This window comes from Danio rerio, chromosome 3, assembly GCF_052040795.2.
Source record: "Danio rerio strain M-AB ecotype USA chromosome 3, GRCz13ab, whole genome shotgun sequence".
Taxonomy (NCBI): Eukaryota; Metazoa; Chordata; class Actinopteri; order Cypriniformes; family Danionidae; genus Danio; species Danio rerio.
The window spans coordinates 43,607,357-43,623,536 of NC_141023.1; the positions used below are offsets into that span (position 1 = coordinate 43,607,357).

At 34.3% G+C, this 16,180-nt stretch overlaps 1 protein-coding gene across 1 annotated transcript in view; it reads right to left on the reverse strand.

The window, feature by feature from the left end:
• Window positions 1–385: 385 nt before the first annotated feature.
• mslna (mesothelin a) overlaps window positions 386–16,180 on the reverse strand; it is a 52,672-nt gene continuing 36,877 nt past the window's right edge. Inside the window, exons 53-66 of the mRNA XM_087245055.1 lie at window positions 16,108–16,157; window positions 14,922–15,054; window positions 14,733–14,815; window positions 14,498–14,627; window positions 12,074–12,264; window positions 11,865–11,955; window positions 11,157–11,280; window positions 9,344–9,531; window positions 9,101–9,256; window positions 8,890–9,023; window positions 5,193–5,338; window positions 5,004–5,098; window positions 4,591–4,897; window positions 386–1,080 (exon numbers count right to left, since the gene is read on the reverse strand). Coding sequence (XP_087101181.1) covers window positions 1,010–1,080; window positions 4,591–4,897; window positions 5,004–5,098; window positions 5,193–5,338; window positions 8,890–9,023; window positions 9,101–9,256; window positions 9,344–9,531; window positions 11,157–11,280; window positions 11,865–11,955; window positions 12,074–12,264; window positions 14,498–14,627; window positions 14,733–14,815; window positions 14,922–15,054; window positions 16,108–16,157 — 1,899 coding nt within the window. The 3' untranslated portion in view covers window positions 386–1,009. The remainder of the gene's footprint in view (window positions 1,081–4,590; window positions 4,898–5,003; window positions 5,099–5,192; window positions 5,339–8,889; window positions 9,024–9,100; window positions 9,257–9,343; window positions 9,532–11,156; window positions 11,281–11,864; window positions 11,956–12,073; window positions 12,265–14,497; window positions 14,628–14,732; window positions 14,816–14,921; window positions 15,055–16,107; window positions 16,158–16,180) is intronic.

A 16,180-nucleotide genomic window follows, 5' to 3' on the forward strand; every position in this document is an offset into this window, starting at 1 on the left:
ACCCCGGTGTCCTGGCCAAGTTCCCTCCATTGCCCTTATTGATTATGGCTTGCCAGTCATCCCTATCCACCGAATCAGCTCTATCGCTCTCTCTCCGCTCCCTAGCTGGTGTGTGGTGAGCGCACTGGTGCTGTTGTATCATCCAAGTGGATGCTGCACACAGGTGGTGGTGTGGAGAGACTCCCTCTCATGATTGTGAAGCGCTTTGGGTGTATGACCATACACAATAAATGCGCTATAAATACACATTAATTACTTTACATTACCTCTACCGTACACAACTATTACACCAAATTATAACCTTTTCAGATATAAATAATAAAGTTATAATAAAGTTAGTTGGTTCTTTAGAATCTTCAGTTGAGACTTGTAAAACATACCTTAATTTGTTCATCAGAGTGCCTTTTATTTGTTTCTTTTTGTTAACATGACATTGTTTTTTGATCATAAAACAGGTACAAGTCACACTTCCAATTGTCATATTTTTAAATACAGCAGAAGCAATAGCATTTATGACTATTCTCAATGTTAGAAACACTTAAATATAGAAGCTTTAAAAGCAGGGAATTAAATAAATATTTAAATCTAGATGCTACATACAGTGCCCTCTGCTTTGGATATTACTGCACCTCTTCTGTTTCCATACCTCAATCACAATGCCATATAGGACTGATGTTAATATACTTAAAATCACTTGATTCAATAAGATAAATTTAAAATAAATGTGATTATAATCATATACAGCGGAAGTCAGAAGTATTAGCCTTCCTATTAAATTTTAATTCTCTCATATAATCCCCAATTTATGTTTAACTGAGAAATTATTTCAACACATTTCTAAACATAATAGTTTTAACAACTCATTTCTATTAACTGGTTTATTTTATCTTTGCTAATAATGTCAGCTAATTATTTTGCCCTTAATTGTATACTATATATCATCATTAACAGGAAACTTCCAGATTAATCCTCGTGGTTAAATCACAGTGTGGCAGATTTGAGGTCAGGGCTAAATAATCTCCACTTTGAAGATGGTAAGAACGAGTACAAATATGCTGAATGGCATGCTGTATCCAACTCCTAGAAGAAGAAGAAGAAGAAAAGATTAACAAAGAGTTTATTCATGATTCTTAATAGACTTCGGCTTTTTCAAACTAGCAGCTTGCAACAGTGCAAAAATTACTACTACTCTGGTTCGAGCCTCGGCTGGGTCAGTTAGAGTTTGTATGTTCTCTTTGCGTTTGTGTGGGTTTTCCTCCGGGTGCTCCGGTTTCCCCCACAGTGCAAAGTCGTGGTATAGTTGAATTGGGTAAGCTAAATTGTTGGTAGTGTATGTGTGTGAATGAGTGTGTATGGCTGTTTCCCAGTGATGGGTTGCAGCTGGAAGGGCAAAACACATGCTGGATAAGTTGGCGGTTCATTCCGCTGTGGCGACCTCCAATTAATTAGAGACTAAGCTGAAAAGAAAATGAATGAATGAGCTCCTAGTTCATATATAGTTCCTAAATATAGTTCATGTAGTTTTAGGCAGTTCTTATCACACTGATATAAGACTGATCTTATGCATTTGAAGGAGTTTTTAATGCGGGAGAAAAATATTTCAATGAAATGTGAACTACTAAGCTATGCAGTAAGCAGATTACTAGTGTTTGCCGCATTATTTAACACTCCAAAAAAGGCACGTTTTAATCCACTGAGCCCTGGGGGGCATGGCTAAAAAAAAAAAAAAAAATCACCCAAACTCCTAAATCCAATCACTTATCCAATACCAATCACAAGCACACAATAATAAAGCCATTTCCCATTTGGAGAATTTACTAACTAAATGATAAACAAACAGCTTGAACATATATCAGTGTGATAAGAACTGCCTAAATTTACATGAACTATATTTAGGATCTACATTAGCTCATCTCCCCTAATCCATTCATGTGGACATGGTTTATGAGCTGTTCTGCATTCGGCCACCAGGGGGCCTTACTTTTCATTATATGTGAGGTTTACGGAGAGCAGTGTATTAATAACCAAGCCAAATTATTTTTATTTATTATATAATTTTTTTGCACTGCTCTTGGTAGATTTTGTAAGGCTATATGGAAGTCAATAGCTTTACTCTATGAAGCACTTTGATAGATTTTTATAGTGTTCTAATTATTACAGAATGTTAAATAAGATCGTATCATTTGAAATAATCCGGTATTGATATGTATCTAGATATCAATATTTTTCACAACAGTAATCTACACGGCAATGTAAAAACGGCATTTATAAAAAAAAAACATACATTTTTGAAAATGCTGTCCGAACGGTGAGCATCCAAAACAACTGCTGTACAATGTCGTCCACCATTTTAGCTGAACTGGTCACATGACTAAAAAGATATCATCATTTCTGAAAGCCTCCATTTTCACAGTCTACATTAAAGGGGTGTTGTCACTTGTCACAATACTGGAATTTCTCATTTCAATATGATACCTTGAAAAATGTTTACAATTCTCAATTTCTAAATTAAGGTAAACAAAACTAGCAGGCTATAGGAGAATTAAGGCTGTCGCGATAGGAAGTTTTTCTTTACACTTCATTTCTTTACACTTCATTATATCATTTTAAATATTTCTAAATCGTTATGTATTGAAACATCAATATTTTTGTCAACAGTAATCTACACTGTGATGTAAAAATGCCATTCATTAAAAAAACAAAACATAAATTTTCAACAATGCTGCATGTCCAAAGAGTGTCCAAAACAACTAGGGCTGAGCAATGAGGTATATGCCGAGCTAGTGTGTTTCCCAAACTGATAAACTTCCGGTGACCTGTTATTGTGAGTTTTTTTTTCTATTTTATACGGTTCCTTATTTACAGCATCGATGTTGTAATATAATTGAAATCCAATCAGTTAAAAAGACTTTGGCATTAATTTAGTTGTTCAAGCGTAAAACGAGAAAAAAAGGCCTTTTACTCGTACTCTCCCGTCAGAATCGGCAGACTAGCGCAGAAGCTCCATTGAATATACTGGGGTTAAATAAATGCTCATATTATAAAGACATGGAGGGAAAATGTAACTTAATGCAGTGCTTCTTGTACATTCTGAGAGTTCCTTTATATCGACTATCACTCAGCCAGTGAAGATCGCTGAATTTGAAATAAATCAGACCTTAAACATGCCGATTTTGCATACAATTCACAAGAAACAATTAACCCAGGTTACTGGCAAATTAAAAGTCCTATTAGCATGCTTCGGCATATACCCTATATATCGTTTGAGCATTGATATCTCAATGTGTGTATCCGCAATAGTCACATCGCAGGATTAGATTATTTATTAAAGATTAAAAGATAAAGATATTATTAAATTATTACTATTTTAATTATTTATACAATGATGCGCATGTTGTTTTACATTTGTTGTTCAATTTCTGTACCTGAATACTGTTAGACTCCCCAGAAAACCATTAAGCACGGTTTATTTTTGCTCTGTCATATTTATTTATGCTTGTAATTTACTATAATTTATGCAGATGTACTGTATAGAAAAGACTGTATAGAGGCTTTATCATCCCTGTCGATCTAAATTACTGAAATCTTTCCAATGGGAGCTATTCAAAGCATCTGGTGAAATTATATTCATGTCGTAATATATCTTATCGACTATCGCAGAAAAAAAAAAAATCGCAATGTCAGATTTTTCCAATATCATGCAGCACTAAATACAACTGCTGTACAATGTCTTCCACCAATTTAGCTGAATTGGTCACATGACTAAAAATGAGTCATAATTTCTAAAAGCCTTCATTTTCACAGTCTACACTAGAGTGTTGTTGTCACGATACTGGAGTTTCTAACTTCAATACGATATCTTGAAATATGACTGTATTCGATACCATTTTCAATATCACAAGAAACTTTATTTTTTTATTTTTTTACAAAATTAGGATTTTACAATTCTACATTTCTAAATGAAGGTAAACAAAACTAGTATATGAAATTTAAGGTTTTTGTGGTACATGCAGCATTGACAAGTTAACCACAGAGGAAGTTTTCCAATGTACACTTCATCATTACATTACAGAATGTTAAATACATTTGTATAATTTAAAATATTTCTGTATCGATATGAATGTAATCTGCACTGTGATGAAAAATAGCCTTCAATAAAAAAACACACATTTTCAACAATGCTGACCAAACAAAGAGCATCCAAAAAAAACAAAACAAACAAACAAAAAAACACTGCTGTACGATGTCCTCTACCAATTTGGCTGAATTTAGCAGCGTAGGTCCCTCCAGCTGCAACCTACCACTGGAAAACATCTATAGACAGTCATTCACACACATACACTACGGCCAATTTAGCTTATTTAATTCACCTATAGTTCATGTATTTGGGGGAAACCGGAGCACCCAGAGGAAACCCACGCGAACATGGGGAGAACAAGTAAACTCCACACAGAAATGCCAAATGATCTAGCCGTGGCTCAAACCATCGACCTTCTTGCTGTGAGGTGATTGGCCACTGTGATGCCCAACAAATTCATTTAACAATAAAAATGTATGATTGTGTACGTGAGGGTGTGCACAGCATCTCACCTGTAGCGGCTGAAGTAGTGTTGGCAGTGGCAGAAGCAATAGTAATGTTAGTGCTAGTGACAATCGTAGCAGCGCTAGAGAAAGTTGTAGCAGCTGCAGCATTCAAAGTGGTGCTACTTGCTGTAGTCGGAGCAGCAGTGGTCGTGTCAGCAGTCGCTTTTCCTCCGGTCAGACTGATGTTAAGATTATTCAGCTCTGACTGTAACTGCAGCGAGATCCAGTTCCGCACTGCCGTTTGGTTTTCATATGTTTTCAGATCCTGCAAATTGCTACCAAGAAGACCCACTACATCTGACACAGTGAGGCTCTGTAAGACATAACAAGTGGATATTAAATGACATTAAAAATTAACATTTTCAAAATGAAAACAGTGTAAGAAGTAGCAAAACAAAATGTGTAATGGTTTTTCTTACATTGATGACGTTTGGGTCCAGATTTGTGAAAGTGGACAGGCTCATGCTGATGTTATATGATGACAGAGTTCTTACGTAATTTAGATCTGCACCTCCTGCAAAACACAAGTACAACTGTTTTTCTGAAGTCAGGGGATAACAGACATCTATCAGAAGTTTATATGAACTTGTGCAGCAGAACTGCCTTACCAAGAAAGGGTTCAATGAGCTGGAAAGATGACAGGGCGGCACGTGTGTCAACGGCTTTTGTCATGGGGAATGCCTTGCTAGCTATGGTGAAGAGCGCCTGCTTATTGGCAGAGGAGCATTTTGACACATTCAAAGCATCGCTGCCCCTGGTATTAAAGAGAGAAATGCAGCAAATAAATAAAACGTGGAAATAAATCAATATCTGAGTGAGTAAATGTATGCATGTATGTATGCATGAATGCATGTGTGTATTTGTGTGTTTGTGCGTGTTATTTATTAGTTAAGCATGCATTCATGATCCAAAGTGAAGGTAAGAAATTTGTTACAAAACATTTCTATTAAAAACTTTAAATAATAAATCAATTATTAATTATTTTAAAAATGTTTAATAAAAAAATAACAGAAGAAGCCTCCAGATGCAAAAAGAAATTCTTCATGAAGAATTCTTCATGAAAACAATTGACAATTGAATAGTAATGTTTAATTATCATATTAAATTCATTTCTTTTCTTTTCGGCTTAGTCCCTTTATTCATAATGGGTTGCCACAGCGGAATGAACCGCCAACATATCCAGCATATGTTTTACGCAGCGGATGCCCGTCCAGCTGCAACCCAGCACTGGTAAACACCCATACACTCTTGCATTCGCACACCAACACACGGACAATTTAGTTTATTCAATTCACCTATGGCGCAAGTCTTTGGACTGTGAGAGAAACTGGAGCAACCGGAGGAAACCTAGGCGAACACGGAAAGAAAATGCAGACTCCAGATAGAAATGCCAACTGACACAGTCGGGGCTCGAAATAGCAGCCTTCTTGCAATGAGGCGATTGTGCTACCCACTGTGTTACCGTGACGCCAAAAGTTAATTGTCCAGTTATATTTAAAAAATAATTATTATTTCAATAGACATCACAGTGTGTACTTTACAAGCCTTCAATGTATTGCGTTTTGCTAGTAGTTGTGAGTATCTGAATGCTTTCTGAATTTTAGTTTTCAGCTAAAATAAACTTTATTTGTTTGAAAACACTGATTAATTGTGATTTATGACAAACAGCGCACTCCTCTTTCTAGCCCTCAGTGCAAGCCGTCAGTTTTGAATTTGAGCAATTGATGACATTCGCTCTGATGTTCTAATCACACCGGTGTGATTGTATGCTTCAGGGACCAGCCAAGGTGAATCAAACTAGGGTGATCGCACACAGGAAAGGGTTAACCAACACAATCTCAAAGCGGAATCCACAGGTAATTCACATGAACATGGGGAAAACATGCAAACTCCACGCAGAATGCCAACTGACCCAGCCGAAAATTGTATTAATTTTACACAATATGTTACCACAAAACAAGTCATAAATATAATTTGTCTAAAACTGCTAAAATGATTTATACATCATTTATACATCATGTGAAATCTGAATAAATAAGCTGTCCATTAATGTATTCTTTGTTAGTATATGACAATATTTTAGAGATCTAAATACTTAGAAAATTAGCTTGTTATTTAATAAAATGTAAATCAATTTAAGCTAATTAAAGTTGTTATTTAATTTCTAATAAAATAGATTGTTTTTGTTAAATTTACTCTAGTAATTAAAAAAATTTAAGTAGTAATTTACAAATAAAGTCTTCACATAACATGATCTTTACTAAATTTTTAAATGATTTTTGTCATAAAAAAGTTGATAGTTTTATTCACAATGAATTTGTGACTTTTGCCAAACATGCACTGGTGGAACACAACACTAGTTTGTGGCTTCAAGGATCACATATTACCATTTTTATTTAATTACAGTTATGTTAATCAAATAAAAGCAACCCTTGGAGCTAGTAGGTCTGGGTGATTAATTGAAAAGTTATTTAAATCGACATTCAAAACCTTTAATTGATCTAACCTATAGTCGTATATAATATGCTGATGATCTGGCATTACTTTCCTGTCAGGAAGAAATGAATAGCTCCTTATTATTTAAACATAATAACAGTATCACAGATCGATTTGGTAAAAGTTCATTAGATCTTAATATTGTGAGGGAAAAAAAAAAAAAAGAGTCTGGGAATTAAAACAAGAGCAGTAGATACTAGATTTTATAAACCAGCCATCATAAATGGACAAATAATACGGCAGGTCTCAAATGTTAAGTATTTATGCACAATTATTGACAATTAACTCAATTTTAATAATGTAAACACTGGTTATAAGAAGACAAGTCAGCGCCTCAGTCTCCTCCACAAGTTGAGAAGCTTTAATGTTAGTACACAGACTTTAAACATGGCATATAGATCATTAAAAGAGAGTGTTCTCACATATAATATTGTTTTATGGTTTGGTATACACAACACTTAAACAGAAGAAGAAATGATCACAAATTCAGGCAAATAAGATAACTGGTCACAAAAAACATTAGCTGCAGATTCTATTCAACTGCCTTTTTAAAAAAAGCAATTGCAATTTTTAAAGATAATACACATCCCCTTCATTCAGGTTTTGAGATGTTACCATCAGGACGCAGGTGTAGAACTCCTAAAGCCTGAAGGAATGCTTATAAAAGTAATTTATCCCAATTGCAGTGGTTGTTTTAAATTAGATCACTGTTTGAAGTAAATGGGATGGTTGTCAAGAATGATGTGCAGTAATATGCATGGGGCTAATTTCATTTTTATTTATTTTTATTTTTTAAATTTAAACTGAACTTATGTTGTTGTCTTGATAAGTGTTTCTATTGTGTGATTGTTGCATGGTTGTATGAATGCAGTTGTTGTCCTAAATCCAGTGTTAAAGACCAATTTTCTTTCTGTGCCAAGCAGAACGGACAATAAAATTTAAACTAAACAAATTTTTCCAGGATTTTTTAAATTAATTTCCCTACATGTCACATTGCTAGGGCCAGACGGAATCTGCGGACGTTTTTTGCTATTTATGCTTAGAATTTTGGTAAAAATCTGTGAATATGTGCAGAATTGTTTTGAGAGTATCATAACTAAAACCTTGTTTGTGAAATAAAAAAATGATATCTTTTAAACTTTTATTTAATGTTTAAAATACTAACCTAATTAGATTCACTTTATTTTGTAAACAAAACAAGTCTCTTATATAATATATCTGCTAAAAGACAGAAAATACTTCTGTACAAACTGCATTGTACATAAATCAGAACATCATTTTCTCATTAGTCATTATTATTAATGTAATTAATTTAAAAACTGAATAAATATAGATTTACACACATTTACTCAAGTAAATAAACAGAATTAATAATGGGCTAAAAATCTGTGGAAATCTGCGGAAAATCTGCGGAATTCTGCGCGCTCAGATTCCGTGTGGGCCTACACATGACCCTGCTCTGTTAAACACTGTGGCTGATTTCCATTTCTGCGGCCACTTTGCAACCACATCTGATCTCTGGTCAAGTAGGACAATGCACTCCTTCTTAAACCTTACTTTGCACTACATTTAGATGGCATATAAAACTTTAGTGAACTATGAAGGCAAAAAGATTTAAATAAATAAATAAAATACTTGTTCATTATTCATAATCCAGTTAAAATATTCAAATAATCAAGATTTAGATTTTAGGTCAAATCGGAGCGAGCATGAATTAATCTCTTAAAAAAATGTAATCTTTTGATCAATATGTCACACAACACCTGTAATAAAAGCATACAAAGTACAATGTCAGCTTTAAGTCTTTACCGTATACTTTCAGGCAGTATTGTTGATATTGTGCTGGTATCCATCGAGCAGAGATTTGGTCCTTTAATCAGATTGAGCTCAGTGGCTGTCAGATTATTGCCAGCGCTTAGGTATTGGCTAATGATCTGCTTGCTCTAAAAGACAAATGAAAACATTAGCCCAAAACTAAATACATAAAATCTGTAAAAATAAGTACGATAAAAATCCACACCTGTTCAGAAGACCAATCGCCATCGTTTGTGTTCATGAGCGCAGCCAGTGTGTCGACTTTAGTGATGTTCCATTTACTCACTTCATCCAGCGACGCGTTCCTGGACACGGTCTTCAGCACCTGGACCTGATCATCTGAAAGGCCGTTCGGATAAATCTGACAGACAAGAGAAGTACTTCTGCATCAAAACAAGTCCTGTTTATGTTGGGAGATTCGGTCAGATCTTATAACGGTCAGTTTTACCTGTTTAAGTCTATCCAAAATGATTCTCTGAAAGCCGCTATCGTCGATTTTTTCACACAGACTGCCGAGATTATCCCTCACCACATCAGCACTTAGACAGTTGCCGAACTGAGTCTCGTCGTAGCCAAAGGGGAAGGCGTCATTGCTGATAGTCACACTAGTGATGTTGCCTGCCGTACAGTCACCCGCTTAAAAACACAAGGCGAGGTGATTATTTTAAGAAACCTTTGGTTTTATATTAATTTCCACCTTATTTTAACCTAAGAGTAAACATTTGCAATACTTGTTGGGTGATTTGAAATCCAGTTATTTTAGCTTTACAAAAACAGCTTTTAGTTTATGTCATTTTATTTTACTATACTACTCACAAACACTGGTTTGTATCACATTTTCTGCTATTTGTTACTTTGTTACATAATATTTTCAGAACTTTTGAACAAAATAGAAAAGTAAGCTTGATAATTACTTAAGAAATTTTACTTTTGTAATCTAAAAATGGAAAGTTCATCCTACAATAAAATCGCTGTTATGATTTACTCACCCTTTAGCTTGTTCAAAACGTATTTGCGTTTATTTCTTCTGTTGAACACGATAGGATATATTTTGAAGAATGCTGGTTGATAGTACACCTTGACGTAATGCACATTTCCAAAGTGTACCATCAACCAGCATTCTTTAAAATATCTGCTATTGCAGGGGTCAACTAGAGAGGTATCTTCCTGCAGAATTCAGCCGCAACCCTGATTAAACACACTTGAACCAATTAATAGGAGCTGAAGCAGCCCTTGATAATTACAAACAGCTGTGTTTGGTCAGGGTTGCAACTGAAATATGTCGAAACTTAGATCTCCAGGAACAGGGTTGGTGACCCCTGTTAAGCCACACCCGAAACCACCACACACCAATCATGGCTTAGCAACCGTAGCTATATGCAGGAGATCTGTCAAGCTTTTGTGTGAGGTAAACAAGCCAGAGCGTTGTACATATGGACTGTACAAATCTGTTACCCGAAATCCTAAAACTTTGGACAAGGTGATGGGATTTTTTCCAGTGTGGATCAAGCTGTGTGAGGGGCCGTAAAAGCATCACAATTCAATCATATTTCCATCTGTTTCACACTACTAATATTTGGATTACATATTAACCGAACAAAACAGAGATATGATCACAAACTGAGCACTTGTGATCAATATACCTCACCCACAGCTGTTTTTCAGTAAATTATAAGCCTCATGTCCATGTCAGAGCTACAATTCACCGATGTTTTCATCAGGCCTTTGGAGATTTAGTCATTGGTGACAACAATATAGAGGGTTAGAGTCTGCTTTTATATTTGGTGTCTGATTAATATTTCGTCACCTTGGAACTATAAGGTTTTATCTGCGTTTGAGATTTTGAAATATTTAGCTTCAAAGTTTTTGCATTCCATATAGCACACAGTATGTGTGTAACATTTTTTTTTTATTATTAAAAAGTCTTAAAATGTAAACAACTTATAAAAAATATGCCATATCTAAATAAGTTGTCATTTAATTAGCTAAAACTCAATTTTGACAAAAATGTCAGATAGAACCTGATAATTCTAAGGAGACGATTTGCTGGTAGGGAAAATTTAACAAAGCATTGAACAAATCTATTTGTTAGATTTGCATTTGAATTAATTTTATTTTTTCCACTTAACTGCAAATTAGCATAGAAACTGTATATCAATTTTTATTTTTGGGTAAATTATCCCTTTAATTTTGTGCAACATTATGAATTGGAGTGTGATATTGCTGTAAAAGTATGAAAATGAAAAAACAACATGGCATACCTGCTCTCTTGGCTCTTTTTACTGGTATGATGATTGCTTTAAACAGTCTTTTCATGAGTAATTTTGGTGTGTTTTGCCCACGCAGAAATTTCAGGAAGCTTTTCAAGAAGGTGCTCGTATCAGTCTGTTAAAAAAAATATATAGTTTAAGAGAGCTGGGTTTTCATCATAATCTGGAGCAAAACATTTCAAAGTGTACAAAACAAACAAACAAACGTGAATTAGGTGCATTTAAATCACATTGTTAGAGTGGGTGACTTTAGAATTGGTAATCTAGCAACCAACAGTAAACAAGCATAATTCAGTCCAAAACCACCTCAAGTAAACTTTTTTGTGGATTAAAAGATTTTTTAATAAAAATTTGTTGTTTCCATCTCATGCAATACTTCAAAATACGCATTTAGAAATGAAAATGGTCACAAATCCTCTATTTTAGACTGTATAGTGTGGTAGAGGGAGATTATTTTTTTATAAAACAGTAAAATGATAGTATGGACGAGGAGCATATTGATTCTAAAATATAGGTTTAAAAATGTTAAACAGAGCCAAAATGTCTGAGCATTAGCAGTCCTAAATAATTATTATGAAATAACAAGTGACAAGAAATTAAACTTGAAGATTTAAAGTATATTTTGAAGTATATTTCAATCACAAAACATGCTCAAAACAAACACATAAACAAACAAATTAAATGTTCACATGTATTTACCTGCTGGAATGATCCCCAAAAGTTTTGTGAGAAGTGCAATGGCAAAATTCCCAAATCGTTAAGTGTTTTCTGATTCCACTTGCTTGTTGGTCTAAAAAAAATTACAAATGATACATTTTTATTACTAAACAATAATAACTAAAGGACTGAAACTAAGATTTTCTGAATACTAAGTCAACTCAAAAGTCTGCAATATCAAGATAACTTGCCCATATTTAGTAGTTCCCTTCATGATGACAGCTTCCATGGCTGCTATTTGGGAAACCGAGAGTTCGTTGCAGTTCTTCAAGTTCTCCAGGATTTCTGGATCTGAGTTTGTAATGTAGTCACTGCTCACAACACACACCAAATTGCCCAGCACTGTCAGATCCTGTTTCTGGATGCTTGTTCCGTTAATGGCCTTAATTGGAAAAAAAAGTATATTTAGTTACTTATTATCTAAAAGCCTTGACACACCAACCTGCGTTCAGGGTCGCATTCTTCCCCTTTATATCAGAAATATCTGTCCAAAAATGTCAGAATACTTATGTACAATAAGACTCATTCCTTCCTGAAGTGTGCATCTAATGGACACTTTCCTGCCCATGAGGCCACAGGAGAGTGGCAGTAATGCGATATTTGTCTGACGGTTGGCAGTTCACACTGTCAACATAGTGAATGTAGTACTTCCAGATTTCATTCACACAACACATATACAAAGAGCAACTTTTTAAGCAGTTGCAAGTAATTCCTTATTCAAAATAATTGTCCTATTCAAGGAAGTTAGCAATTTTTGATATTTTCTATTTAAAAAATAATACTACTGCCATCCTCTGGTGTGGATAGCTATTTCAATTCAATTCATGTATATTTCTATAGTGCATAGAAGTTCTAGTAATTTGAAACCGTGTCAGTGTAGTTTTCAGAGTTGAAGTTCAGTTTAGTTCAGTTCAGTGTGGTTTAATGTTCACAGCTGAAAGTACAAACACTGAAGGGCAGATCCCATCGATGCGCAGCTCCACAAGTCCCAATAAAGCAAGCCAGTGGCGACAGCGGTGAGGAACAAACTTTACCAATTGACAAAAATGAAGGAAAAAACCTAGAGAGAAACCAGGCTCATTTCTGCTCTAATACCATATAGTCAGTGATGCAAGTTACACATTTTTATCATCTAAAAAGTGTTGCACACGATGCAATTATTAACATCATTAACTAAAAAAAAAGGCTAATTAAAAGCAGTGGGAGCGAGGGCCTTTTCTTACAATGTACCTAAATTGAGGAATGTTTTGCCTGCGTTAATTAGGAATACTGTTTACTTAGATTGTTTTAAGAAATTGCTTAAGACTCATCATTTTAATATAAAAATGCTTTTTATAAATCATTTAATTTGTGATTTATCAGTCTTTTTTATTATGCAATTAAAAAAAAGATAGTTTTTTATTGATTATTGCGGTTTGACTGTATGTTTGTAAATTTGGCTTTGGTTGCATTCTTATTTTGCTTGTACACATTGTAGTGCTTTGAGTTTAAGAAAAAGTTTTAATAAAATGTATTATTGTGCTAAATACATGCGCTAAAGGTGAATTGGGTAAGCTAAATTGTCCGAAACGTATGTCTGTATGTCCTGGTCCTCCAGGTTGAAGGTTGGGCATTGGGCTAATGACCCACTTTGTAAAATTTTAATGTTACAAAACACCAACATGGTGTGGCTAAAATATCAACTTTAATATAAAACAAAATTGGCCCTGAGAGTAAGAGTAAGTATTATTAATATTTATTTATTTATTTATTTATTTATTTATTTATTTATTTATTTATTTATTTAATTAATTATTTTTAAAGTAAACCTTTGATTTGGCTTAAAAACAAGTTTTGAATAGGTTATCAAATTATTATAAATGTTTATAATAAATATCACTACATTTTATGTTTGTTTTTAAAGTTTATTCTTCATTTTAATGCATTTAAATATTCCTTAACCTTAAAAAATGCTGATGCTGCTACACTCAATGATTGAAGAAATCATTTAACTTATAATTTATGTAATCATTTTGTATTTTTTACATTATAGTCACAATGAGCTTTAAGACCTGTTCACACTAAGGATGATAACTATCATTTTAAATATAACAACTACATTTGTGTCTACATCGGGGAACAACAGCAACCTGTTTGTCTTTAGATTGTGCTTTTCCTTTTACAATTCCCCTTTGTAACCAGAATTTGTCCTCAGTGTGTGCGTTTCTGGTGCATCTGTCCAGTGAATCCAGCTCTTGTAATCAAGCAAATCAAACAGTGAATTCAGCAAACGCAGTCAGTGTAGTGGTGTAAAAACAACATAAATTATTTTCCTATGGCAGTTTCAAAGGAGGCAACACAAAGACGCTGAAACAGGACATGCTAATGTGCCATTGTTTTTACATTTCAGTTTGCTAGTTTATCTTTAAATAATTTGAATCATTTCTTGTTTTTTCAATATCTTTAAAAAGAGGGCTTTACATAACACAGTGTCCACAATGTAGCTTTAAATTGCACAAGCCTTTTATATTTTAGTGGATTATTAGCTGAAAAATTTACTTTTTGAAAGTGATTCCAACGATATTTGTTTGGTGTGTCTGAGGCTTTAATGATCTCTATAACAGATTGATGCTTACCAAGCAATCTACAGCATTACTCCACAAGATGTCCCTTCTTCCTCTCAGTGTGCTTGAAAAGATTGAGAGATCTGCTGCTCCGACTGCAGTAAAATAGTCTCTGCAGACGGTTTTGTTGATGGTGTCATAACTGAGGAGGAGGACAGAAGTATTTCAACTTTCACTAGTAAATCTTTTAACATTAGATGGCAGAAAAACTGAATCTGGTCATGGTTAAATAATGGTTAGCGCTTACTTGTAGTACAACAACATATTTGGATGATAGTTGAAAAAATCCAGAGGTGAGTCCCTTCTGATCAGGTTGTACATGCAAGTCAGCTGGAAAAACAATTAGAAGCGTAGCATATTGGGTTATTTTTATTGCGCTTTAAACCAAGCTTTACAGTATTTGACTTTATTTTCTGTCGTGTTTGTCAGCTCTCACCTGAGTCTCACTAAGTATCACTGTTTGTCTGTTTGCCCTCCGGCGGCAGGCTTTGATCAGACCTCGGATTTTAGTTTTGGTGAAGGTCTGCACTCGGGAACATGTAAATCCTTGCAAAACTGGCACTGACAAGCTGCAGGAAAAAAAATTCTAACTTTTTCGGGAAAAAAAAATCACAAAAGTTTTTTACAGAAATCGCTGATTTTAACAAAAAAACCTTAGGCTGGATCTCTGATATTAATCTTGGTTAATTACATACAGTACTATACAGCATTGTTTCCCAACCCTGTTCCTGAAGGCACATCAACAACACATATTTTGGATGTCTCCCAAAGAATTTCTGGTTTGGAGTCTCCTCTAATGTTCTGATGAGTTAATTCAGGTGTGTTTGGATAGGAAGAGGTTGAAAATATGTATTGTTGGTGTGCCTTCAGGAAAAGGGTTGGGGCTGCTGTTGACCTTTTTCTTTAATGCGGAAGTGTGCTTGTTTTAGAAGTTCCAATTCAGCTGCCTATGGACAAATTACTATAATAAACAGCAGAAAACGGTCAAACTACCAACTCTTCAAACAAGTGTTTGCATGATTATATAGACAAAGTAGAATAATATTAAAAGAAAATGTCAGTATGTCAAGCAGTATTATGAGCTGTTTTTTAACATCTAAGAATTAATGGAAGTGAATGAGACTGGAAGTCTCTAGCCAAAAAGATTTAAAAGGCTGCACCCACTCATACGCGAAGTATAAGGTGAACACATTACTAGCTATTTTTTTATTGATTAAATTATTTTTTTCTGTACATGTATCAGATTCATTTATTTAACATTCATCTTTCCAACATTTTAAGAGAGGCATGAGTTAAGATAACAAATATGGTAAAATGACAATTGTTAAAGTTGATTTTTACAGTAACTTTTCCTGACATTGTATTTTATTTTCATATAATAAATATAAAATAAAAGACATTTATATAATAAACTTAAATAAAACCAATGCTGTTGCTGTAAGTATGGGGGTGGAATTCCGGGAGTTTTCCGGGAGACAGAACAATACAGGGGATGGATCTGAATTACGGGAGACTCCGGGGAGAAAGTTATTACTGATATGCCGATAGCTAACAGCCAGTAAATATATCCAATATATCTGCACATTCTTCATTTGAACATAAACGTTTTCAACAATACTCACTCATCAGCTTGATCGAAAGCATTTGCAACAGAATCAAAGAACAGAACTGCCTGTAAAGTATCATAAAAAACAA